The 25,190-nt window shown below is 43.8% G+C and overlaps 1 protein-coding gene across 2 annotated transcripts in view; it reads left to right on the plus strand.

Moving 5' to 3' along the window:
* Positions 1 to 25,190, plus strand: part of KHDRBS3 (KH RNA binding domain containing, signal transduction associated 3) — a 210,730-nt gene that overhangs the window by 151,494 nt on the left and 34,046 nt on the right. For both annotated transcript variants that reach the window (XR_012655399.1, XM_075063268.1), the window contains exon 7: positions 24,297 to 24,379. Coding sequence is in view for 1 of the 2 variants with exons in the window: in XM_075063268.1 (XP_074919369.1) it covers positions 24,297 to 24,379 (83 nt within the window). In the remaining variant the exon portion in view is untranslated. The remainder of the gene's footprint in view (positions 1 to 24,296; positions 24,380 to 25,190) is intronic.

Below are 25,190 nucleotides of genomic sequence, written 5' to 3' on the forward strand. Positions count from 1 at the left end.
AGGGATGGATTTTGAAGTAAAAGCTTATTTTATCCAAAATACTACGCCATTCTAGGTATACTTGGCGCTAGGGGGCTGGACTAGATGGCCTCTTGAGATCCCTTCCAACCTTACATTTCTGTGATTCTATAAACTCCTAGATTGCCTTTTTTGAGAAATAAAATAACTATCTACAATGAAACAGTGTGTTTATGAACAAATTCCAGGCAAAGATTGTTTTCAGCCCAGTGAGGGCCCTGTAGCACACAATGTAGGGCAGCTGGTTGTGGATGAGGATTTAATTTCTAATCTTAGTTGTCTGCTGTTTCTTCACATACAATTCAGTCACAGAGAAGTGGTATTCTGTTAAGTGTACTTAATATGCAACTGATTGACAAGCTCAAAAGTGGATTAGATTGGGATTCCTTACCAGGATTTTAATCACTGCTCATATGTGTTGAAATGGACAGGATATACATTCAAGATAATGTTTTGTTTTTAGACAAGTGGTAATTACGGATTGGGTTTTGAATTTAAACTTAAAACCAGTGTTTCATGAATGTAGGGAAATTCTGCACTGTAAACCAGAGAATCACAGAAGTCCTGCAAACCACAGTCAGAGTGTTGTAATTTTATTTGAAATGTAGTCTTTCTTTGAGACCACTGGGGAAGCCAATGATTAGTTTTAAGGGTTCCTTCCAGTCTGTGAAAATTAGTGAGAGAGCTTTAATTATGTGTCTGGCTATTTTATAGATGCTTTTTGTGTTAGCCTTCAGACAAGGTTTGCGCTGATGGCAGATTTTCCTAATGCAGTGCCTAACTGCATAATTTCTGACAGTTAACTAATCTCTAAGATGCTTCAATTAGCTTGGTTTCCGTAATAGGAAATTTAATTAAGATGGAGAGTATACTAGATAGAGGTTTAGGGATCATTTCTAATTTTAAATAAAAGGTAATATTTCTACAAATCCTTTGAACTATTTTACAATCCTGGGCCAAGGTGTTTTTTTCGTTTTTTTTTAAGTGCCTGAAGTTAGGTTCCTATGTCTATATTTAGGCACCTAAATAAGTGACCTGATTTTCAGACTTGCTGAGTCTTCAGCAGTTTCCATTAATGTAAATGTAAGCATTACCCATTTTAAAGTAACTTGCATTAAAATTATTATAAGAACATTGTTTTCATGGAGTTTTGTTTAGCCTCATTCTCATTGGCCAGCCAAACTTTGGGAGTTTTCTGATTCAGTCACAACAGAGTTCTAACCAGGTTTTTATTGTACAGGATTTTCAAACTTAGTCTCCTGGAAAAGACTTTGACCTGCCTGTGTTTCCATAAGGGGGAGGTTATCTCAATCACATTGATTCTTTGTTTCTCCAGTTCTGCCTCTTTCCACGTGAATGAACACTGTAACCTCCAGTCTTCTTCCTGTCTTATTACAGCATGCAGTGTGGCAAGAAGTTGGTTCAGCAACTGCTATTGTTTTTAGGCCTACATTTTTGCTTCTCAGCTCAAAATGAGTTTAGACCAATGAAAAAAGGCTTACCAATTACTAGCTCCATACTTCAGTGTTCACAGTATGAGCAGCCCTCACTCCCACAGCAGTAGTTCTCCACAGATCCCTTAATGGCAGCTCGTACAAAAGTACTGTAAACTCAGTGCTCTGGGATTGCAGCATACAAAGTAGCCCATGAGACCTAGCGGCAGACCTCAGAGAAGGAGATATAGATTCAGTGAATGGTATGAGAAACTAGACCTTGGGACTGGTAAAGGATTTCAGACTCCCTCTCTCTTGTGTGTCATACCCTATTAGTTCTAAATGTGCTGTCTGGCTGCCTACAGAATGATGGAGGTGCTACTCGGCCAAATATCATCTCCTCAGATCACCCCTTGAGCAGGAGTTTCCCACTTTTTCAATAGACCATTTTTTCTGTGGCATCCAATGTACTTTTTGCCGTGGTCCCCCAGTAGACGTCGCAGATATGTAGGCTGTGGTTCTAGTGCCTTTGGCCTGTCTCTCCTCTCTTGACCTTTCTCAGAGTGTAAAGTAATTCATATTTGGGCCAGGAAAATAGGATTTTTAAAACCTTCCCATACAGTTTCTCAGGAGGACTTAGGCTATCTTATTAAACTCTTATTTTTGGCCATGACGTTGAGTAAGCACAAAGAAAAGTTGGATTTTTAAGGATGGCAACATGTCTGTGTGCGTAAAGTCCAAGGAAAAACTTTACTTCTTCACCTGTTTGTATAGGAACTCATGACTGCGAGTGCTATTTTGCATTTTTTAAATTGGTTCACCTAAAAAACAGTAACAGAAACCTTCAAACCATATTAACTTCTCATCCAGCTTTTCCAGCAAATGGCTTGGTGTTCTCTGCCCCCCAAAAAGTACATTCTGTATTTATGGTAGGGACACATATCCTTCGCTTGACTCTAATATTTCCCTCTGTGTCCAAATGAATAGAGAAGTAATGGGTGTTCTTTGACCTCAAGATGGCTCAGTTTACAGTGGTTGCCCACTGCTATATTTCTCAATAAGCCATTTTTTGGCTTACAGAGGTAAAGCTGGAGAAAAAAACACTTTATGTTTCTCTCTCTAACTCAGTCAAGAAAAGTTTTATTTATTATCTACATCCCAATCAAAAGTGTACTAGACTAGAGAAGGGAAAAAAGAAACATGAACTCTGCAATAAAAAGCCTCCGATCTAAGTGTATTTTGGCCACAAACACCCTTAATGATATGACTCAAGTTGGCCTTAGATACTGGCCAACATCCTTAATAGTTTTGCAGTTGCATGAAGTGCTCTCTGGGTAAACTTTAAAAATCATAGAAATATAGGGCTGGAAGGGACCTCAAGAGGTCATCAAGTCCAGCCCCCTGCACTGAGGCAGGACCAAGTTAACCTAGACTACCCATCCCTGACAAGTGTTTGTCCAAATTGTTCTTAAAACCCCCGAATGATGGACATTCCGTGACCTCCCTTGGAAGCCCTGTTCCATAATTAATATGGCCACATATTTAGAAAGATTTTCCTAATATCTAACCTCAATTTCCCTTGCTGCAGATTAATCCCACTACTTCTTGTCCTGTCTTCAGTGGACATGGAAACAATTAATAACCAACTTCTTTATAACAGCCCTTAACGTATTTGAAGACTGTTATCAGGTCCCCCCTCAGTCTTCTTTTCTGAAGACTAAACTTACCCAGTTCTTCTTTGAGTGCTTGCTCATATCCATTCCAGTTAGGTGTGCGCGCGCCGCGTGCACGTTCGTCGGAAGATTTTCTACCCTAGCAACACCCGGTGGGTCAGCTAGGCGCCCCCTGGAGTGGCGCCGTTATGACATCGAATATATACCCCTGCCGACCCGTCCACTCCTCAGTTCCTTCTTACCGCCCGTGTTGGTCATTGGAACAGTGGAGGCTTAGCCTTTCTCCACTTCCCTAGCGATTCACCCTTTATAACACTTCTCTGTATATAGTTCATAGTTCTAGTTGTAGTTTGTACTTTTAATATTAGTTTGTTAGCTTAGTTAGTGTACGTAGCTTAGAGGGTCGGGTTTGACCAGTCCCCTCTCCCGATGCCCAGGCTCATGCCTGGTTCACCTGGCTCATGCCTGGGCTTCAAACCATGCTCGGCCTGCCGCCGGGCGATGCCAATGGGAGACCCCCATGACTCTTGCCTGAAGTGTCTGGGGGAATCCCATCTTTCGGACAAGTGCAGAATTTGCAAATCCTTTAAGCCGCGGACGAAGAAGGAGCAGGACTTTCGCCTGCGGCAGCTCCTAATAGAAGCGGTGTTAGCTCCTCCGGCCCCGGGCTCGGGACCGGCACCGTTCGCGGTGGGAAGGAGTCCACATCCGCGCTGGGAAGGAGTACCTCCTAAGCACCAGAGAGCGTCGGTACCGACAAGCCGCGGCACCAGCCGTCAACGGTGCAGAAGCCATCTCAGCACCGCTCTCTGTCCCCGCGCGCTAAGAAGACCAAAGCTCCTGTGGCCCCGACACCGGCACCGCAGTTAGAGCCTCAGCCTAAGCCGAGTCGCCCGGCACCTCCGACCGCGGCACCGGCTCCGGCAGCACCATTGATTCCGGCAGATCAAGAGCCGTTGAGTCCGGTGCATGATAGCTCCCCGGCACGCGCCGAGGTTGAGCTTCTCGTCCCGATCACGCCGGAAACTTTTTCAACGGCGAGGGACCTCATCGCGCTCACTGAGCCAACCCTGCCCCAAACCCCGGCACCGCCGGTGCGGGTCGTCGCGTCAACAGGGAAGCCTTCGCTAATCCGGCCTCCCTCTGTTGACGCTGGAGGCAGACGCCACTCGAGGTCCAGGTCCCGACACCGCTCCCGATCTCGCCGTCGGTCCCACTCCCAGCACCGCTCGCAGTCCCGGTACCGATCGCCTTCTTGGTACCGGTCGTACTCGCGGTACCAATCCAGGTCTCGTTCACCGGACCGCTACTCGAGTCGTTGACCAGCTTCCCGGTACCACTATCGCCGAAGTCACTCGCGGCATCATGCTTCCCACTCCCGGTCGACCTCCAGGCACCGTGCCGGTCGCAGATCCCGGTCCACGTCTCGGCACCGATACGCTGACCGGTACCGTTCTTTGGTGGGACACGACTCTCGGCACCCAGCACCGCACGGCCTTTCAGCCCCACCTTGGCCTTCGCGGCACCCGTCGGAATCCTCGCAGGTGGAGAGCACCGGCTATGAACATCCCGACCTGCAGGGCCATTCCAGGCACGGGACCCACGGCACCGAACAGGCGCCTCAGTGGTCGTTTTGGACGCCGTGGGCGTACCACCAGGCTCAGGGCGATAACACGGGAGCTTCTCGTTCCACCCCCTCGGAGCACCGTGCACCAGAAGCGACGGTGAGCCGCCCCCCTCCGGAGGAAATGGAAATCTTTGCGGTGGCCCACGACCCTCCGCTGTATCCGGACCTTGACGCTCCGCACGATCAGGACGCCCTGCAGGACACGGCCCTTCCTGGCCTGTCGTCCTCCTCCTCCCCGGACAAGGCAGTGGCTGGTTCCTCCACATCGGGGCCACCCTCCATTGACCTCTGCGCTCATCAGGACCTTCTCCGACGGGTCACTCTGAATATCAACCTCCCCGTGGAGGAGGTCCCGGAGGTCGAGGACCCTGTCGTTGATATTTTGTCGGCGGACGCTCCCACTCGGGTGGCCTTGCCTTTTATCCGCACCCTCCAGTCTAGGGCGGACACGATCTGGCAGTCCCCGGCATCCATCCCGCGTATGGCCAGGGGCGTGGAGCGCAAGTACATGGTACCCTCCAAAGGGTACGAATACCTGTACACGCACCCGGCTCCATGCTCTCTGGTCGTTCAGTCGGTCAACGAGCGGGAGCGCCATGGTCAGCAGGCCCCGGCTCCAAAATCTCGGGAGGCCAGGCGCATGGACCTTTCGGGCCGTAAGGTCTACTCTGCCGGGGGCCTCCAGTTGCGGGTGGCCAATCAGCAGGCGTTGCTCAGCCGATACAACTTTAACACCTGGCAGTCAGTGGGAAAATTTGCTAAGCTCGTCCCCGAGGACTCCCGGCCTGAATTCCACGCCCTCATCCAGGAGGGGAAAAAGGTGGCTCGCACGTCCTTGCAGGCCTCTCTAGACGCGGCGGACTCAGCGGCCAGGACAGTGGCATCTGGGATAACAATGCGTAGGATATCGTGGCTGCAAGCCTCCGGCCTACCCCCCAAGCTGCAGCATACAATTCAGGACCTCCCTTTTGAAGGCGGGGGACTGTTCTCTGAGAAAACGGACCCGAGACTCCAGAGTTTGAAAGACAATCGAGTCATCATGAAGTCCCTCGGTATGCACACTCCGCAAACACAGCGGAGATCCTTCCGGGCCCAACCTCAGCACCTGTATCCCTCTCCCAGGCCTCGTCCAGACTTTAACAGGAGGCGTGGCCGGGTGACCCGACGGCGTCAGTCGGGTTCCCAGGGTGGTACCAAGAATGAGCCCACCAAACCATCAGCGGGCCCGAAATCAAACTTTTGAAGGTGCGCCCGGGAGCAGAGTACCAGTTATCCCCCAGGATCCTGTTTCGTTCTCCAACCGCCTCTCCTCCTTCCTCCCTGCGTGGGCTCAACTGACTTCCGACCGTTAGGTCTTACACACGGTGGAATCTGGATACCACCTCCAGTTTGTTTCGTCCCGTCCTTCCCACCCACCCTGCCCGTCCCTCTTCAGGGACCCCTCTCACGAGCAAATCCTCTGGCAGGAGGTCCTTACGCTCCTCTCCATCGGGGTGATAGAGGAGGTTCCGGAGCAACTCAGGGGCAGGGGATTTTACTCCCGTTACTTTTTAATCCCCAAGGCGAAAGGGGGCCTTCGGCCCATCCTAGATCTGCGCAGCCTCAACGTCTTTCTAAAGAAGTTGAAGTTCCGCATGGTTTCCTTGGGGACCATTATTCCATCCCTGGATCCCGGAGACTGGTACGCTGCTCTCGACCTAAAGGATGCTTATTTTCATATATCGATTTACCCTCCCCACGGACGCTTCCTACTCTTCACAGTACGCGACCAACACTTTCAGTTCGCGGTCCTGCCATTCGGCCTCTCCACCACCCCGCGCGTCTTCACGAAGTGCATGGCAGTGGTTGCCGCCCACCTCCGTCGCCAGAACATTCGAGTCTTTCCCTATCTCGACGACTGGCTGATTCGCGGAACCTCCAAGGTCCAGGTCTCCAGGCATGTTGCCATCATCAGGGACCTTTTCCACTTATTGGGCCTGATGATCAATATCGACAAATCCACTCTAGACCCCTCTCAAAAAATAGAGTTTATTGGGGTGATTCTGGATTCCAAGTCGACAACTGCCTCCCTTCCACTGCCCCGATTTCAAGCAATAGTCGCAGCAATCAAGAACCTGCAAGCGTTCCCGATGACCTCAGCACGCACCTGCCTCAGCCTCCCCGGCCACATGACTGCATGCACGTTTGTCACCAAACACGCAAAACTACGCATGCGCCCCCTCCAAGGCTGGCTGGCCTCTGTTTATCGACTGAGCAGAGATTCCATGGATCTCGTCATCACCATTCCCCAGCACGTTTTGAGCTCCCTCACCTGGTGGCTAAATCCTTCCCTCGTGTGCGCAGGCATGCCGTTCCATCCGAGGCAGCCCACAGCATCTCTGACGACAGATGCATCTTCCCTTGGCTGGGGGGCACATCTAGGCAACCACCGCACGCAAGGCCTCTGGTCGGCAGTGGAGCTGAGGTTGCACATCAACGTCCGGGAGCTGCGGGCGGTCCGTCTCGCCTGCCAGGCTTTCCAGCACCTTCTGCAGGGCTGTTGTGTTCGGGTGCTCACAGACAATACGACAGCAATGCACTATATCAACAAGCAAGGAGGGTCTTGATCTCCCCTCCTTTGTCAGGAAGCGGTCCCTCTGTGGGACTTCTGTATAGCCCGCTCCATTGACATCACAGCGTCCTTCCTTCCGGGGATCCGCAATACGCTGGCTGACCACCTCAGCAGGTCCTTCCTGACCCATGAGTGGTCACTTTGCCCGGACGTGGCCTACGGCATCTTCCAAAAGTGGGGCTTTCCCCATGTAGACCTCTTTGCTTCCCGCAGCAACCGGAAGTGTCAGAGGTTCTGCTCTTTCCGGGGCCTCAACCTGGGTTCGGTATCGGATGCCTTTCTAATTCCCTGGATGAACCATCTCCTGTACGCCTTTCCCCCCTTTCCACTGGTGCACAAGGTGTTAGTCAAACTTCGCGCGGACAGGGTACGACTGCTTCTCATCACCCCTGCCTGGCCCCGGCAGCACTGGTACACCACGCTGCTGGACCACTCCGTGGCCAACCCGATCCATCTGCCTCTCCATCAGGATCTAATATCCCAGGACCATGGGCAGGCTTCTCCACCCGGACCTGCAGTCCCTCCACCTGGCAGCGTGGCTCCTGCGTGGCTAACCCCCTTAGAATTACGTTGCTCGGCCCCAGTACGGGAGGTACGCCTGGGCAGCAGGAAACCCTCTACCAGATCAACTTACTTAGCTAAGTGGAAGCGGTTTTCCTGCTGGTGTCAAACACAAGATGCTGCTCCTACGGAGGTTTCCATCCCTTCTATCCTGGAATACCTATGGCATCTCAAACAACAAGGCCTTGCAACTTCATCTCTCCGAGTGCACTTGGCAGCGATTTCCACGTTCCACCCTAGAGAGGGAGGTTCCTTGGTATTCTCCCACCCTGCCGTATCCAGGTTCCTTAAAGGCCTGGAGCGCCTTTTTCCCCTGGTTTGGCGCCCCGCCCCCTCTTGGGACCTTAATTTAGTTTTATCCAGGCTCATGTCTCCGCCCTTCGAGCCGCTGGCAACGAGCTCGCTTTTATATTTATCCTGGAAGACAGCCTTCCTTGTAGCCATTACATCGGCTCGGCGAGTCTCGGAGCTTTGAGCCCTTATGGTGGACCCCCCATACACGGTGTTCCACAAAGATAAGGTGCAGCTGTGCCCGCATCCTGCATTCCTCCCGAAGGTGGTCTCCATTTTCCACGTCAATCAGGACATATTTCTACCGGTGTTCTTTCCCAAACCACATGCATCCCATAGGGAGCAGCAGCTGCACACGCTCGACGTCCGTAGAGCGCTCGCCTTCTACATCGAGCATACAAGGCCCTTCCGCAAAACGCCCCAGTTGTTTGTGGCAGTGGCAGACCGTATGAAAGGTCAGGCAGTCTCTTCCCAGCGCATCTCTTCCTGGATAACAGCCTGTATCCGAGCGTGCTACGATCTGGCCTGTGCGGCCCCAGGCCATGTCACCGCTCATTTGACCAGGGCTCAGGCCTCCTCGGCCGCATTCTTGGCCCGAGTTCCCACTCAAGAAATATGTCATGCGGCTACATGGTCGTCGGTGCACACCTTCACTGCCCATTACACCCTGGTCCAACAATCCAGAGATGATGCAGCATTTGGCCTGGCAGTTCTGCAGTCAGCAATTTCTCACTCCGACCCCACCGCCTAGGTAAGGCTTGGGAATCACCAAACTGGAATGGATATGAGCAAGCACTCGAAGAAGAAAAGCCGGTTACTTACCGTTGTAACCGTTGTTCTTCAAGATGTGTTGCTCATATCCATTCCACACCCGCCCTCCTTCCCCACTGTCGGAGTGGCCGGCAAGAAGGAACTGAGGAGCGGATGGGTCGGCAGGGGTATATATTCGGTGCCATAACGGCGCCACTCCAGGGGGCGCCCAGCCGACCCGCCGGGTGTTGCTAGGGTAGAAAATCTTCCGACGAACGTGCACCTAACTGGAATGGATATGAGCAACACATGTCGAAGAACAACAGTTACAAAGGTAAGTAACCGTCTTTTTTTTCAACCTTTCCTTACAGGTCAGGTTTTCGAAACCTCTTATCATTTTTGTTGCTCTCCTCTAGACTCTTTCCAGTTTGTCCACGTCCTTCCTAAATTGTGATGCCCAAAATTGGACACAGTGCTCCAGCTGAGGCCTCACCATTGCTGAAGTAGAGCAGGACAGTTGCTTCCCATGTCTTACATACGACACTCCTGTTAATGCACTCTGGAATAATATTAGTCTTTTTCACAGCTGCATCACTGTGTTGACTTATATTCAGTTTGTAACCCATTATAACTCCCAGTTCCTTTTCAGCAATACTACAACCTAGCCAGTTATCCCCCATTTTGTTGTTGTGCATTTGAGTTTTACTTCCTAAAAGTGAAGCACTTTACACTAGAATTTTATATTGTTGATTTCAGACCAATTCTCTAATTTTCAAGGTTGTTTTGAATTCTAATCCTCTCCTCCAAAGTGCATACAACCCCTGCTAGCTTGGTGTCATCTACTAGTTTTATAAGCATACTCTCTACTCCACTATCCAAGTCATTAATGAAAATATTGAGTAGGATCAGACCCATGGCTGACGCCTGCGGGACCCTACTAGTTACACCCTCCCAGTTTGACAGTGAGCTATTGGTAACTCCTCTTTCAGCTGTTAGTGACTCACCTTATAGTAATTAAATCTAGACCACATTCCCCTACTTTGCTGATGAGAAAATGTCCGTTTCTTCTCTTCAAGGCTCCTACATTTCCAAGAGTGTGCTTAATTCTACCCACAGATTTGTCTGTGAAATCCTCTCTCCAATTACAAAATTTCCAATCTGTGTGCCTCAAGTTTTCTCAACCACAATATCTTATCTAAAAGAAGGCATAGTTCTCAGCATTTCATGGTAAAGCACTGGCTGAAGTATTCATTTCAGAAGAACACCCATTCCTTTCATAAACCAGGCAACAACCTCCGATCTGTCAAGCTGTAGTGCTTTCTGACATCCTGGGGTTGGCCCTTACATAATTTGTGGAGTTGGATTGGAAGGGAATTGATTCCTTGCACACCCCAGGAACTTTCAACCCTCCAAAACAAAACAAAAGTTCTTTTGCGGAAAGCGAGCAGCTATTTTTGCATTCTTTCTCCCTTCCCTTTTCCCTGTGCTCCTGTATTCATTCTCTCCCAAACACCTGTGCCCCCTCCTTAAGAAAAGAGCCAATTATTGATCTACCATTGCTCACGTTTCAGAAGTTAAGGCTATCATTTCTTTTCCCCAAGATCAGCAGGGTCACAGAGTGCACTGAAATTACTTCATCATAAGGAAGAAGTTGAGGAGCACTACTCTCTTATGGATTTAAAATGGTGCAGCTAGTTTGTGAAACAACAGAATTATTGGATGAGATTACCTCCACCACCCTATTAGCCACTGACTCAGAGGAATCACTTCATGTTTATAGAGTTGAATGGTGCTTATTTATACATCTTTGTTGCTTAAACCCATTAGAAACATTTATTCTTTGCATTGGACAGTTGCTGTTACCAGTACAACTTCCTGACCTTTAGTCTTGCCTCAACTACAAGTACATTGGCCAACTGGCTAATATGAGTCACTTCCAAAGAAATGGATATTAAGTATGTTTCAGAGATGTCTTATGTGAGAAGAGCTGCCTGGTCTCATCTCAGAAAATCTCCCATCTTGGAATTCTAAGATACTCTGCATGGAGAAGTGATTCTTTTACATGAAATTATTCTAAAGATTGAAATTTACAGAAAACTAGCCAATAATCATTCTGTTACTTTTCCAGTTCATGGTTTCACATCCAAAATACACAAAAGTTTTTAAGATGGTTGTACTACTTACAGATTATTGTTTACTTGTTTTGGGGATGTATGCAGTGCAGTACACTTTAAAATGATCTTCTGTTTATAGGAATAAAATTGGTGAAAGTAGATTTTCTAGGCTAGCCTGATAGACTAATGGCAATTACTGTGTGCACCCCAGGTTAAGAACCACTGACTTAGAGGGTACAAGATGAGAGACTGTGATTCTTTGCCTCTGATATGGTGGGAGTACCTAGTGATTCTGAAGCAAACTCTCTGGCCGTTTCTGGATTAGCATTGATTGGCTCCAGAAGGAAATGTAACACCTTCCTTGGCTAGACAGAAAGGTATTTCATCTAGAGGGAGGCAAATGTAAGTTGGAAATATCTTCTTTGGGGCTCAGAGGGAACTCAAAACCACTTACTACTCAAAAATGGTTTCCATGCACCAAATCAAAAAATATGGAATACATTGAAGTTTCCTTAAGCAAATGCTTGAATTATATGTATAAATAAACTCAGTACAAAATTAACATGAAAAATAACGTTATGAATATATTTTCTGTATATTATAATAAAATATTTAATATAACAACCCTCGTAAATAATACTTTCTTACAAAGAGAATTTTAAAGTATACAGTTCTCTTGCAGCAAAGTTATCACTTCAGTAGTTTTTTATTGTCTAATGCAGCAAAATGGTGCTTACATATCTTTTATTTAAATTATTATGAAATTTTACAATCATGCAGGGTTGCCAAATGCCAATGGGTGTTCACTGATGTTATAAATATGATTAAAGGAGACTCTATTTTGGAAACAAATGGTGGTCTAATTTTTCTATATATTCAAATTTGTGGAGATTTATCTAAAATTAAAACTGTAAATTTATATGCCAGATGGCCCAAGTTAAATATTTAGCATTTAAAAGCTCTCCTAACACAAAATACTGACACGAAGAAGTCAAATCTAATTAAAGGCAAGCTTTAGAACATACTTGAACCACCCATGCCAGATTGCTGTTTAAAGGGAATCATGGATTGTAAGAGAATTTGTAGGATTTGAATATCTTACCTTCTGTTTTGCTGCTATAATCCATTCTGAGTAATTCTTAGACATCTTCTATTTTTGTAGAATGAGTTATCTTGTTAGTTGGTTTTCAAGGTAATTTATTTAATAAATTTAAATACTAGGCTGCAAATGAGGAACTGGTGACACATTATCTAAATAGATTATGGAGAATGCAACAAAACAGGTTGTATGCTGTGTCATGCTGTTAAACCAGAGAGGGGCTACCAATATGAAATGGAAAAAGCAATATTGATATTTCCAGTAAGAAAGGAGGGTGTACTACTAAAAATATAGAAGAGCTAACGAACACAGTATTACTGATGTGAATGGAAGAACTGATAAGCAATAAGGAGTGACTTCTTCAATGAAAATGTAGCCTGTAGGAAATCATGATACTGTAAAGCAGTGAAATTGAACTCTGCTCCAGACAACCTGGAAAGGGTGAAGTGTTAAAACACAGGTTTATGGTGTGATTAAAATGTTCCATAGTGTTAAAAAGATTTGAATATTCAAGGTTTCAGTAAGTAAGCATTATGAAGGTAGCATGAAGGCATTGGATGATTGTTCTGAAAACTATATTTCATTGATGGCATAATGGGCAAAGCAGCACATAAAGGGATATTTCTATCCACAACTATACCTTTAGAGAATAAACCTTAAGACAATTTTTCATCAAGAAATAATCCAAAGTACACAAAAAGTTAGAAATTTGAAGAACATTAATTATTTTGTGCTTTGGCCATCAGTCACCTGATCTGAATTCAGTAGAAGGATATCTGATAACAACAAGGAACTGAGGCAGCTTTTTATGGACATATGGAAGGAACTGTTTTCTATTTGCAAGTATCATATGCAAAATAGTCCAAACAAACTTTTGTGCATGATAAAATCATTTGGTGGACACAATATTTTGGAAAGAGAAAAAAACAATAGATTTTTTTGCCCCTAAGACTTTTTGTACACTTTTGAGAGTGACTGAAATCAGGTACCCCATTTCATGACTTGAAAATTCTATTTTAACTATTAATTTTGTCATCCTGATATCACTACTGCATATTTAAATATTAGCAATAGATCAGATGGCAATCACAGTACAGCAACTGTATATAATTTTTATCTCACTGTAAGTACATAGGCCACTGTAATTCTACCTTTGAATTACATCACAAAGTCAAAGAATCATACTTTTACCTTGCAAAGGATAGATTTGTTCTTTGAAAGTGCAATAGCATTCCAGTGAAGCAGCAGTTCTTCGAGGGGCTTTGCATATTCCTGCTTATGGGTATAGGGCCTAACAATAGAACCTATGGTGGAGCCTAACAATAGAACCTTCTGCAGGCAGTGCCCATTAGAGTACATGTGCACCGCCCTCGTATTCTCCCTCAGTGTTTCTGAATGTTCTGGGGGCAAATCTGTGCCCTCTACTGCCTAAATTCTTTCCAACTGTTGCACCAGGGTTCTTGTCTTCCTGGCATTGGACAAAAACATTAGATGTTTTAAGTGCCTGGGACAAGCAGAGCCAGCTCTAGGCACCAGCGCAGCAAGCAGGTGCTTGGGGCAGCCAACGGAAAGGGCCTCTCGGAGCGAAGGCCCTGCTGCCAAATTGCTGCCGAAGAATCAAGCGATGGCAGTAGAGCTGCTGCCAAAGTGCTGCTGATCGTGGCTTTTTTTTTTTCCACTGCTTGGGGTGGCGAAAACACTGGAGCCAGCCCTGGGGACAAGGCCACTCTCCTTCTGGATGTTCTGTTTGCTGAACTTTCATGCCCAGAACACACAAAGCCAGGCAGAACAGACCTGTGTGTGTTTGCTTAAAGAAGTTCTTGCCACTAAGCTATCCAGATCTGGAGGGTCATTGGATCCGAAGACTAAGTGTTTCTAATCTGGTGGCTTTCTCCAGCAAGGCTAAGTTGTCTAAGGGTTCCTAGTCATTGGTATCTTTGCCAGTGCCAGCTCTCAATCCTTCAGAAAAAGCTGTCAAGTCTCTGAAGGCATCATTGATAGAAAAGGCCTGACTGCTTAGGAACCTAGAGGCATTTTGGTTCCAACTGTATTGGTTCAAAAGGAGCAGTTGAGGGAGAAGGCAGTCACTGTTAGCAGTGCCAGATCCTGTGTGAGAGACTTATTGGATCTGTCCACTTCTGCTATCGTTTCTATGGTTCCAACTTCGAAATCCAAATTGGGCTCTGCTTCAAAGTCCAGTGCTGTGGAGCTGAGTATTTCTCCAGATCTGGTACCTTTCAGGCCTGTGATGCCGGTTCCATCCTCCACTCCTGTTCAGGGACAGTTCTTAGATCCAAAGAGGATGTTAACAGTGGTTGCTGATGTGCACCTTCCTGCATCTGTGCATTCCTCAGATCCAACTGACAGGATGTTTGTAATGAGGAAGAGGCAGTCTTCTTTAGTTCTATGGTCTACTTCTTCACCTGAAAAGAGGAGAAGAGCAGTGAAGGTTGTTAGTTTTTCTCTGGGATCCATCTGTGCCGCTGCCGCCTCCTCCAATTCCAAGAGGCTCTTCAGGCAGATCTTTCTCACCTTATGTCTGTCTTCACCCTGTGGTTACGTAGCTGTGTCTGATGTGATACATAGCAGATCTGAGGTCAGATCCCATTTTAGAGGAGATTACAGAAAGGAAACTTGTTTCGTCCCAGGTTATGCCTCCTTATGCTTTTGCTTCTCCTTCTGTGGAAATGTTTCCAGATCCTAGCTACTAAAGAGATCTGTTGGGTTCCACTACAAGAATTTTTGGGTTATCCTCCTTATAGATAGAGAATTGATGTTTCATCCAATAAGGATCCGGTGGTTCAACAGTCTTTGGCTCTATGTCCTCCAGATCCATCAGCAGCTCAGTCGCACCTGATGTGCTTTCTGAAGAAGAGGATGAGGAGATACACATGGATACTGACTTTAATCCTGATTTGTCACCAGATGAGCATGTTAGGTGTTGTTTCTGCTTCTTCCCCTTCTGAGAATGCTTTGCAATTCCATGACTTCATGGATCACATGGTAGCCACATTAAACTTACTTTTGGTGACTGTGGAGGCAGCCTCTCATCCAGTATTTGATTTTCTTGGGGCTACCTCCACCAATAGGCTGTCATTTCCTATCCTGGATATTTTTTTTTTGCAGTCTCCTAATACTGTTTGGTCAACTCCTGCTTCCTGTCAGCCTATTTCCAAGAAAGCAGACAAACTGTATCAGCTTCCTCATGAAGGGTTTTCTTTCTTTTATAAGCGTGCTCTGCCAAATTTGTTGGTTGTGGCTGCTTCCAGTAATAGGCTTAGGACTGGCCAAACTCACTCCACTCCTGCTGATAGACAAAAGAGAAATATTGATGCACTCTGAATCAGTGACTTGTCCTCTTTGTTATTTACCACTCTCCCAGTTTTTGTGTCATCTGCAAACCTTATCAGTGATGATTTTGTTTGTTCTACCAGCTCATTGATAAAGATGTTAAACAGCATAGGGCCAAGAACTGACCCCACTGGAAATAGACCTGTTTGATGACAATTCACCATTTACATTTTTGTATTTTATTTAATGTGTGCCATGCTAATTTTATATTCTAGTTTCTTAATCAAAATGTCAAACGGGACCAAGTCAAACCCCTTAAAGACATCTAAGTGTATTTTGTCAACATATTACCTTTATTAACCAAACTTGTAATTTCATCAAAAAAAGATACCAAGTTAGTTTGACAGGATCTATTTTCCATAAACCCATGTTGACTTGCATTAATTACATTACTCTCCTTTAATTCTTTATTAACCAAGTCCCATATCAGCTGCTGCATTATTTTGCTGAGGATCAATGTCAGGCTCACAGGCCTATAATTACCTGTGTCATCGCATTTATCTTTTTACAAGTTGGCACAGCAATAGTTTTCTTCCAGTCTTCTAAAACTTCCTCAGTGCTCCAAGATGTGTTGAAAATCAATATTAACAGCCCAGCAAGCTCCTTAGCCAGCTTTTTGAAACTCTTGGATGCAAGTTGTTTGGACTTGCTGATTTTAAAATGTCTAACTTTAGTAACTTCTGTTTAACATCCTCCTGAGACATTAGTAGAATGCTGTTTTTGACCTAGAGCGCCATGCCCCCTCCCTTTCCCTCACTCAGTCATTCCTAAATAGCTTATAATCATTGATTTTAACATTCCACTCGTGCAAATCATCCCACCAGCTTTCAGTAATATGACTAAATCAACTTTCTGGTCATAAATGAGAACTTCCAGTTCCTCATGTTTGTTGCCCAGGCTCCTACTATTAATGTACAAGCAATTTAAGAATTTCTTCTCTTCGTGTCCTTTGGTTCCTTGATTAATTTTGTTCTGAACATCTCAAATTAGAGTGGCTAATTTCCAGGCAGTGATGGCCCATTATGAATTCTACCTGTGGGAAAGGATGGTTTTCTTTGTTCAAGATAAAAAAAACTTGTCTAATGCCATTTTGACAGAAGGACAGAACATGGCAAAGCATGTCTTTAAAGCATTGTTTGATGCATTACACTCTTCTGACAGAAGATTGATATCTGTAGTTACCTTGAGGAGGCATGCTTGGCTTGATTCCTCTTCTCTAGCAGCAGACACTAGAATTAAAGTGTCAAGTGTCAGAGGGGTAACCGTGTTAGTCTGGATCTGTAAAAGCAGCAAAGAGTCCTGTGGCACCTTATAGACTAACAGGACCATTGAAGCATGAGCTTTCGTAGGTGAATACCCACTTCGTCGGATGACATGCGTAGACTCATAGGTCAGAAGGGACCAATATGATCATCGAGTCTGACCTCCTGCACAAAGCAGGCCACAGAACCCTACCCATCCACTTCCATAACAAACCCCTAACCTATGTCCGAGTTATTGAAGTCCTCAAATTGTGGTTTGAAGACCTCAAGCTGCAGAGAATCCACCAGCAAGTGACCATGGCCCCACGCTCAGAGGAAGGCCGAAAAACCTCCAGGGCTTGCCAGTCTGGCCCCGGAGTAAAATCCTTCCCGACCCCAATATGCGATCTGCTAACACTGAAGCATGTGGCAAGGACTCACAGCCAGCCTCTAAGGAAAGAATTCGCTGCAGTAGACTCAGATCCATCCATTCCAAATCCCATCAACAGACCATTGGGAGACTTATCTGCTGATAGTCAAAGATTCTAATGCCAAATTAATATTCCTATCATACCATGCCTTCCAAGGTAATTTGTCAAGCTTAGTCTTAAAGCCAGCATATGTCTTTTTGCCCCACTACTCCCCTTGGAAGGCTGTTCCACAACTTCAGCTCCTTCTAATGGTTAGAAACCTTCGTTCTAATTCAGTCTAACTCCTAATGTCAGTTTGTACCATTTGTTTTGTGTCTAATTTGGTACTAAGCTTAAATAATTTTCCTCTCCCTCCCTAATGTTAATCCCCGGATATATTTATAAAGAGCAAGCATATCCCCCGCACAGCCTTCTTTTGGCATAGGCATAAACAGCCAAACTTTTGAGTGTCCTTTGACTAAGGTAGGTTTGTCCATTCCTCGGCTCATCTAGTAGCCTGTCTCTGAACCTGTTCCAGTTTGAATTCATCCTTCTTAAACATGGGAGACCAGAACTGCACACAGTATTCTAGATGAGTTCTCACCAGTGCCTTATATAACGTACTAACACCCATGAAAGCTTATGCTTATATGTCTGTTAGTCTATAAGGTGCCACAGGACTGTTTGCTGTTTTTATAGAATTAAAATGGAAGATGTCCCCTTCAAAGGGAATTGTCTTTTGTGCAATAAGATTGATGTATTGTTGTTTAAAGGACTCTAGAACCACTGCTTGTTTGCTAGATCTTTAGCCCTCAATCAGAAGACCTTCTGCTTCTTTTTTTCAATACTAGGAGAAATATTACTCTCCGTCATCTGTTTATTTATCTACAAATCTGATGTCGGCAACCGCACCAGCAACCTCCATCTTCATTTGAGACCAAGCATAAAATGAGTCCTTTCAGATGTAGATCTATGAGACAATCTGTTCCCTCTTCATCTTCCTTTAACACCAGGTCTCACATTTGATGTGAGGCTTGACAGTCATGGCCCTATCAGCAAGTATCCATCTCTTCTTTTATTTGGGGACAGACTAGCCCAATTCATCAGCAGTTCATCAGAGGCTGATTACATAGGATGTATGAGTACTAAAATTACAAACAGAGGCTGTGCTGTTCAGTTTGCATGGCTGTCCCTATCCTTCCCTTTTCAGGTAACCTTCTCACAAAGTTATTCTACATATGGAAGTTCAAAAGCTGCTCTAGACAGGAACTGTTAAGAGGTACCCAAACATCTGTGGGGTTAGGGTTCCATTCAAGATATTTCCTGGTATAGAAAAAAAATGTGGGGGTTGCTGCCTAATTTTAGATTTAAGAAAACTTAACAGATCCTCCCGGACATTCTAATTACATATGTTAAACCTGGCCTCCATAATTCCTTCATTTACAATTATGGATTGGTTTATCACTCTCTGTTTAAAGAATGCTTATTTTCATCTCTGTCCAGCACAGTCATTGACAATACCTGCATTTCATGGTGTTGGGATGCCATTTCCAATACAAAGTGTTCCTGCTTGATGTCTCCACAGCACGAAGAATCTTTTCAAAGTGCCTTCCTATGGTAGTGGTACATCTGAGAAAACAAGGTATTTTTGTTTACCCATATTTGGATGATTGGTGGCTAAAAGCTGCTAAATCACATTTACAATCTCCCTCTTTTCGAATCTGGGTCTGCTGCTCAATGTCATCCTATCATATCTCTGTTCAGCTCAGAGAATTATTTTTATAGGTTCTAAACTGGAGTCTGTAGCAGGGAAGGCTTTTCTTCCAGAGGACAGGTTTCTACAAATAGAACAAGTGGTTTTTCAAATTTGAGCCTGTCAATCCCAGAGAGTGATCGCCTTCCAAAGTCTTATGGATTCTGAATTCACTGAATTGGTAAACAGACAAATCATGTTCTTTGAGGTGTTCTGTTCAGTCCCCCTTCATCGGTCACCACAATGTCGGATGTATCCAACAGTGGATTGGGAGCCCATTTTGAGGCTGGATTACAGTTCAGAGTCACTGGTATTTTCATGAAAAGAGCTTGTTCATAACGTGTTGGTATTAAGAACTATTTGTTTGGCCTTCAGATCTTTCCTTCATATAAAAGAAAAGGTTTTTCACGTATCAACAGACAATACAATCGATACAACAGACAATACAATCAACAGACAATACATGAACAAACCAAAGGAGTCCTCATTCTTTCCAGTTATGTGGTGAAACAGTCAGATTATGAGATTTATGCATGCTTTGAGATCTATCTGGTTGTCCTGAATTTAGAAGGGGAAAGCAGTGTGCTAGCAGATTGTCAGCAGGAACAGTTCTCAAATTCATGAGTGGTCCTCGAAGGATTGAGTAACATGAAATATCTTTTCCTGTTGAGATCGTCCTGAGGTAGACCTGTTTGTAAAAGGATCAATAAAAAGTGTCCTCTCCTCTGTTCAAGAGCAGAGAGGGAGAGTCCTTCTACACTGGGTAAGAGTATGCCCTTCCCATTGATTCAGAAAGTAGTGAAGGGGAAACATCAGGACAGGACAAAGATGATATTTGATTTCCACAGCTTAGCCAAGACAGCAGTAGCATAAGCTTTTTTCTTCAGCTATTAGTCAGACTGTACCTGTGTCTTCCTCTGACTCCAGATCTCTTATCATAGCAACTAGGCAGGATCCTTCATCCAGATCCTCAGTCGCTTCATCTTACTACCTGGTATTGGACCTTGGCTAGTCTTGAACAGTAATATTCCTCTTTGGTTCAAAATGTACTGCTTAATTCTAGAAAATTGTCTACTAGAAATATTACTGTTTAGAATGGGCTACATTTTGTTGCATGAATGCAGGAAAATTTGATTGTCCAGTTTCATCTTCATACCCTGTATACTGGAATATTTAATGCACTTAAAATCTGAAGGATTATCTGATTCTTCCTTAAAGGTTCACCTGGCAGCTGTTCCATTTTACCATGTTTTGATTAATGGTAGATCACTCTTTGCATGTTATTCTGTTAAAAGGTTTATGAAGGGATATTTAATGTGTATCATCCTTTAGAGTATCCAGTCCCATGCTGAGATCTTAATCTGATTTTATCTATGCTTATGAGGGTACCTTTTTAACCTCTAGTAGAGTATTCTTTATTTTGTGTATCTATTAAAGAGATCTTCATTATTGTTATAATGCCAGCCAGAAGGGTGAGCAAACTCTATCCCTGATGGCTGACTTGCCACTTATAGTTTTTTGTAAAGATAAGATAACTGTTAGACCTGATCCCTATGTTTTGCCAAAAGTGGTGTCCAAATTTCCTGTCAATCAGACAATTTTACCAGTGTTTTTATCCCAAAACCTCACACTAATAAAGGGAAATCTGTGTTATGTACTTTATATGCTAGAAGTGTTCTTCCGTGTTATTTAAATATAACAGAGTTTTCAAAGTTCTTCTAGGTTTTTTGTTTGTTATACTAAGAAAAATAGGGATCAGCGTGTCTGCTCAGACTATTTCCAGATGGGTTAAACTATGTGTCATTTAGTGCTACAAATTAGCAGAAAATCCTGTGCTTTCTGTGTTGTATGGTCTCATTCTGCATGGCTGTAGAGGCATCTTTTGCTTGTCTTAAACATGTTCCAGCTAGGAACTGCTACCTGGAAGTCAGTGTATGCATTCACTCAATGTTATGCTCTGGATCCGGCTTGAAGAGTGAATGCCAAATTTGGTAGAGCAGTGCTTCAGTCATTATTTAATTTTGACTTTGTTCCCGCCTCCTGGGTTTTCAGCACTGCTTGTCAAATTGCCCATAGCAGATAATATGCAGAGCCAGTCGAAGAAGAAATGAAGGTTACTTTGTTGTAACACAAGTTCTTCAATATGACCGCATATTCACACTTCCCTCCTATCTCCCCCTCTTTCTCAGAGTCCTATTATGGTCCCTCTGAGTTAGCAATGGAAGAAATTGAGAGTGTAGAGGGCCAGTGTCCCCTTGTAAAGGTTTTGGAAATGCCAAGGGAAAGAGGCAAGGCATGTGCTGTTTAACGCACACTGCTTGGAGGCCTTCAGTTAGGCCACCCGGTGCCACAATACCTATAAGTGTGAATATGTAATCATCTCAAGGAACTGTGAGTTATAGGGAAGTAACCTTTGTTTATCATTCTTTGCGTTCTGTAAAGTGAACACATCAAAACAGAATAGTCCAATTCCTGTTCAGAGACTGGAAGGTTCAATAAAACCCAAAGCTAGTAAATAATATACTTACTTTTTTGGAAGAAGATTATATTTAAAGAGAAGTTATTCAGATACTAAATATAGTAACACACTGAGCTGCCAACCAGGATGGGATAGGAAACAGTAGTATTAGCCATGCCAGTTACACCCTATTAAGGCAATTGGGCTAGCAACTTATGGAACCAAGCCTCTCTCTGCACTCTGTTGAACCTGCCATACTTAGCCAGCATTCTGTCTTCCTTTGTGGTGAAGCTCAGTTTGCTAGCACTATTTCGTACTTGGAGCACATTATGGCATTGTTCCTTTTAAGAAGGTTTAGATATACTGGGTCTCAAGCAAAAGTCACTTTTCTTTGTCTTATGACCCTTCTCTTACCCCACGCCCCTCAGGGCCAACTGTTCAGCAAAACATTCCCTCCTAATGTAGCCAATATGGGTTATCTGAGTTGATTTCCAAAATTCCTTAGGACTCTCCTTTGGTGGAAGCTCCCAACCAATATAATATAGGAAGTTCATTTTGATCCTCTATCCCCAACCATTGTGATCATCACAGATACATCCAATTTGAGTTGGAGAGCTTATCTCTGAAGCTGAGAGGTCAAAATTGGTGGAATCTGGGGGAGGAGACCAAGTGCCATATACATGTAGTGTATATTAGGTTGCCTCAAATCCTTTCTGACACCGAGTAAGGGCTATGTTGTTAACATGATGGCTAAATATTACATTAATAAATAATGAGGTGCTAGTTACCAGTAATGCCAGGAAGCAATGGCTGTGTCAGATGGGAGTCTGGCTCATCAAATGCAACTCAGCAGTCTAGTTCTGTTAGTCTATAAGGTGCCACAGGATTCTTTGCTGCTTTTACAGATCCAGACTAACATGGCTACCCCTCTGATACTTCTCAGCAGATCTAACTGACAGAGAATATGGCAACAGACTCTCAGTTGCTGGCTGCAAGAACAGTGTGAGCGTTCCTTAAAACAGACAGTGATGGATAGACTATCACAGACACATTCTTGCTGAACTGGAGCATGGGATTCTTTGATGACTTTCCAACAATTCCAATGGTAATAAAAAGATGCAAGACATTCTCCAAAATTATACTAGTTGCCCTAGTTGAGCTAGACAGTATTGGTACACGAAGTTCCTAGGTCTTCTACATTCATCATCAGACCTGCTATCACAGGAAGGCTATTTTCTCTATTTTACCAATCTGGAGTCACTTCATCTCCATTGCTTTGATAATAAGACATTGACTACTTCTGATGTGGAATGCTCTGTGGAAATAGACGAGGCTCTGCTACATTCTAGAAAGGCATCTGTGTTGAATTGTTCATCTCAGAAGATGTTTTCTCAAAGGTAATGAGATAATATCTCCATGACCCATGCCCATATAATTGATTTTGAAATATTTATTGTACTTGATGTTTGTTTCCTCTTGTATTGTATTCTGTCGAGGTGCATATCTATCTATAATCTTACTATATTATCTCCCAGTGGATGTTTCTATTGTTTTCAGTCATCAAAAGATTCCTGAAAGGATCTGGTGTTTTCTCATCAGAGTTGAGAACCTATTCCATCAAGGAACCTTAGTGTTATGATGACAAGATTGTACAGTTGGAGATCTTATGACAGTGTTCTTTATTCCACTTGACACTAAAAGCACCATTTTTAGTCACAATTACATCTACAAGAGAGTTACCCTCTATTTTTATCTCAAATTTATTCCAAATCTGATGTCTTAATTTCATCTGAATCAGATCATCAGTCTCCCAAGTATCTTTTCAAAGCTTGCCTGGGGGAACTAGGCTTATATACCTTCTATGGCAAGAGAGGGCTTTGAGTTATTTGGGTAAAATTGAGGCCTTTAGAATATCAACAATTTTGTAACCTCGGGGGATCAGTGTGAAGGGAATGTCATTTCCAGTCAGCATCTGTTTAAATGGATTAGACTTTGCATTGAGTCATGTTGTAAATTATCTAAGGTGTCAGATCTTTACAGTTCTAGATTTCACTCTACCAGGCATATGCCAATATCACGGGGGTACCTCTGTATTTTTTTCATTATAAACATCTGGAAGGGTCCTGCCTGGACTTCTGTATAAACTTTCATACAACACTGCTCTCTCAATCTCGGATCTAGGTCTGATGCTGGTTTTGGGAGGGCCGTTCTACAATTCTTTTTTAATTAGATCTCTGCCCTCCTTCATGGGGTTATGCCATTTACTAAACTCCCACAAGTAGGACTATGCAGAGGCTACTTCAAGAAGTACAAATGGTTACTTACTAGTAACTCTGGTTCTTAAGGGTGTTGTCTCTGCATAATTGCACTGCCTGTCAGCCTCTCTCTTCTTCAGAATTATACTCTTACAGGATTCCTGAGTTTAGGGAAAAGAACTAAGGCAACTGGATTTGCATAGCCTTTTTATAACCTTGGGTCCAAAGTTTGTTGCCACAAAAGGTCCCAAACTGACACTGCTTTCTTGAAGGTCTGTGGCTCCAGACATACCACAGGTGTGAATATGCAGAGGCAGCACCCTTGAAGAACCACAGTTACTTTGTGGTAAGTAGCCATTTTTATTCAACATGCTAATATCTCTTAAAAGTGCAAAATTGGTTGCCACCAAGATCTCAAACTTAAATCCAAAGTAACTACATAAATCTTAGATCTTAGATTTAAGTTGCCTCTTAGAAAGAATTGATGTGTATTAAGTATATTAAGATTTTATAGTTCCATGGTTTACATCTTGTAGCATGAATTTAGATTTCAGTGGATAGTGTTGTTCACATTTATAATTAACATATTTCTTTCAGGTTCTAAAGTGTGTTCTTTACATTTTAACACTACTTTTCTATTATATTTTTCAGGAATATGATGATGGATATGGCACTGCTTATGATGAGCAGGGCTACGACTCCTATGATAACAGCTATAGCACCCAGGCACAAAGGTAAGTATCAAGCCCTACTGTATTTATAGCAGAAAACTTCTACAATCAAATAGCTAATTTTACTTTCAGTACCAATGAATTCCTTTTATATCTAATCTTAAACAGCATAAATATTATGCAAGAGGATTGTTAGCAACAATCTGCAGTCTTATATTCTTCTCTGCTATCAGATATGTACAAAAGACAAATTGCCACCAAAAGAGGTCGAATGGAACCCAGTAAACAAGGAGAAGAGGTATTGAAAGAATGGCAAATTTTACTAGATGACATTATTCAGAAACTTGATTGACAGTGGCATTATAAAGTGCCTGAACAGTATATACTTGAAAGAAAAGGAATTTTTACTCACTTTTTAGCTTGTTGGAACTTGGCTTCGAAAAATTTCAAGAATCAAAGGATAACATGTGTAACTCGTTTAGTACAAATAGATTTTGATAAAACAATTTTAGGGAACTATTATCTGAATTCAGAAAATCTCACAGATATAACAAATATATCTCCTAGAAAATATATATAATGACGCACTTAATGCCTTTCAGACTGCATACATGTCCTCTTCCCTTTGTGTAAAAACAGATCTCTACTGTCAGGTTATGAAAGTCCTCCACCCAACCCGACCCATAGTATATGTGGGTTATTTTAGGAACCGGAATATTCATGCTTGTGGGAATTTTGTTTTGGTGTTGCTGCTATTGTAGAACCTGTTATCCTCAGTGCCTCTGATCAAGACCCGATCCTCAAACCGTGCCCCAAGCAGTAGCTCTTCACCCTATACGTGAGGTAGACATTATCACCATGGACTATTCTCCCA

Source organism: Chelonoidis abingdonii, chromosome 2, assembly GCF_003597395.2.
Source record: "Chelonoidis abingdonii isolate Lonesome George chromosome 2, CheloAbing_2.0, whole genome shotgun sequence".
Taxonomy (NCBI): domain Eukaryota; kingdom Metazoa; phylum Chordata; order Testudines; family Testudinidae; genus Chelonoidis; species Chelonoidis abingdonii.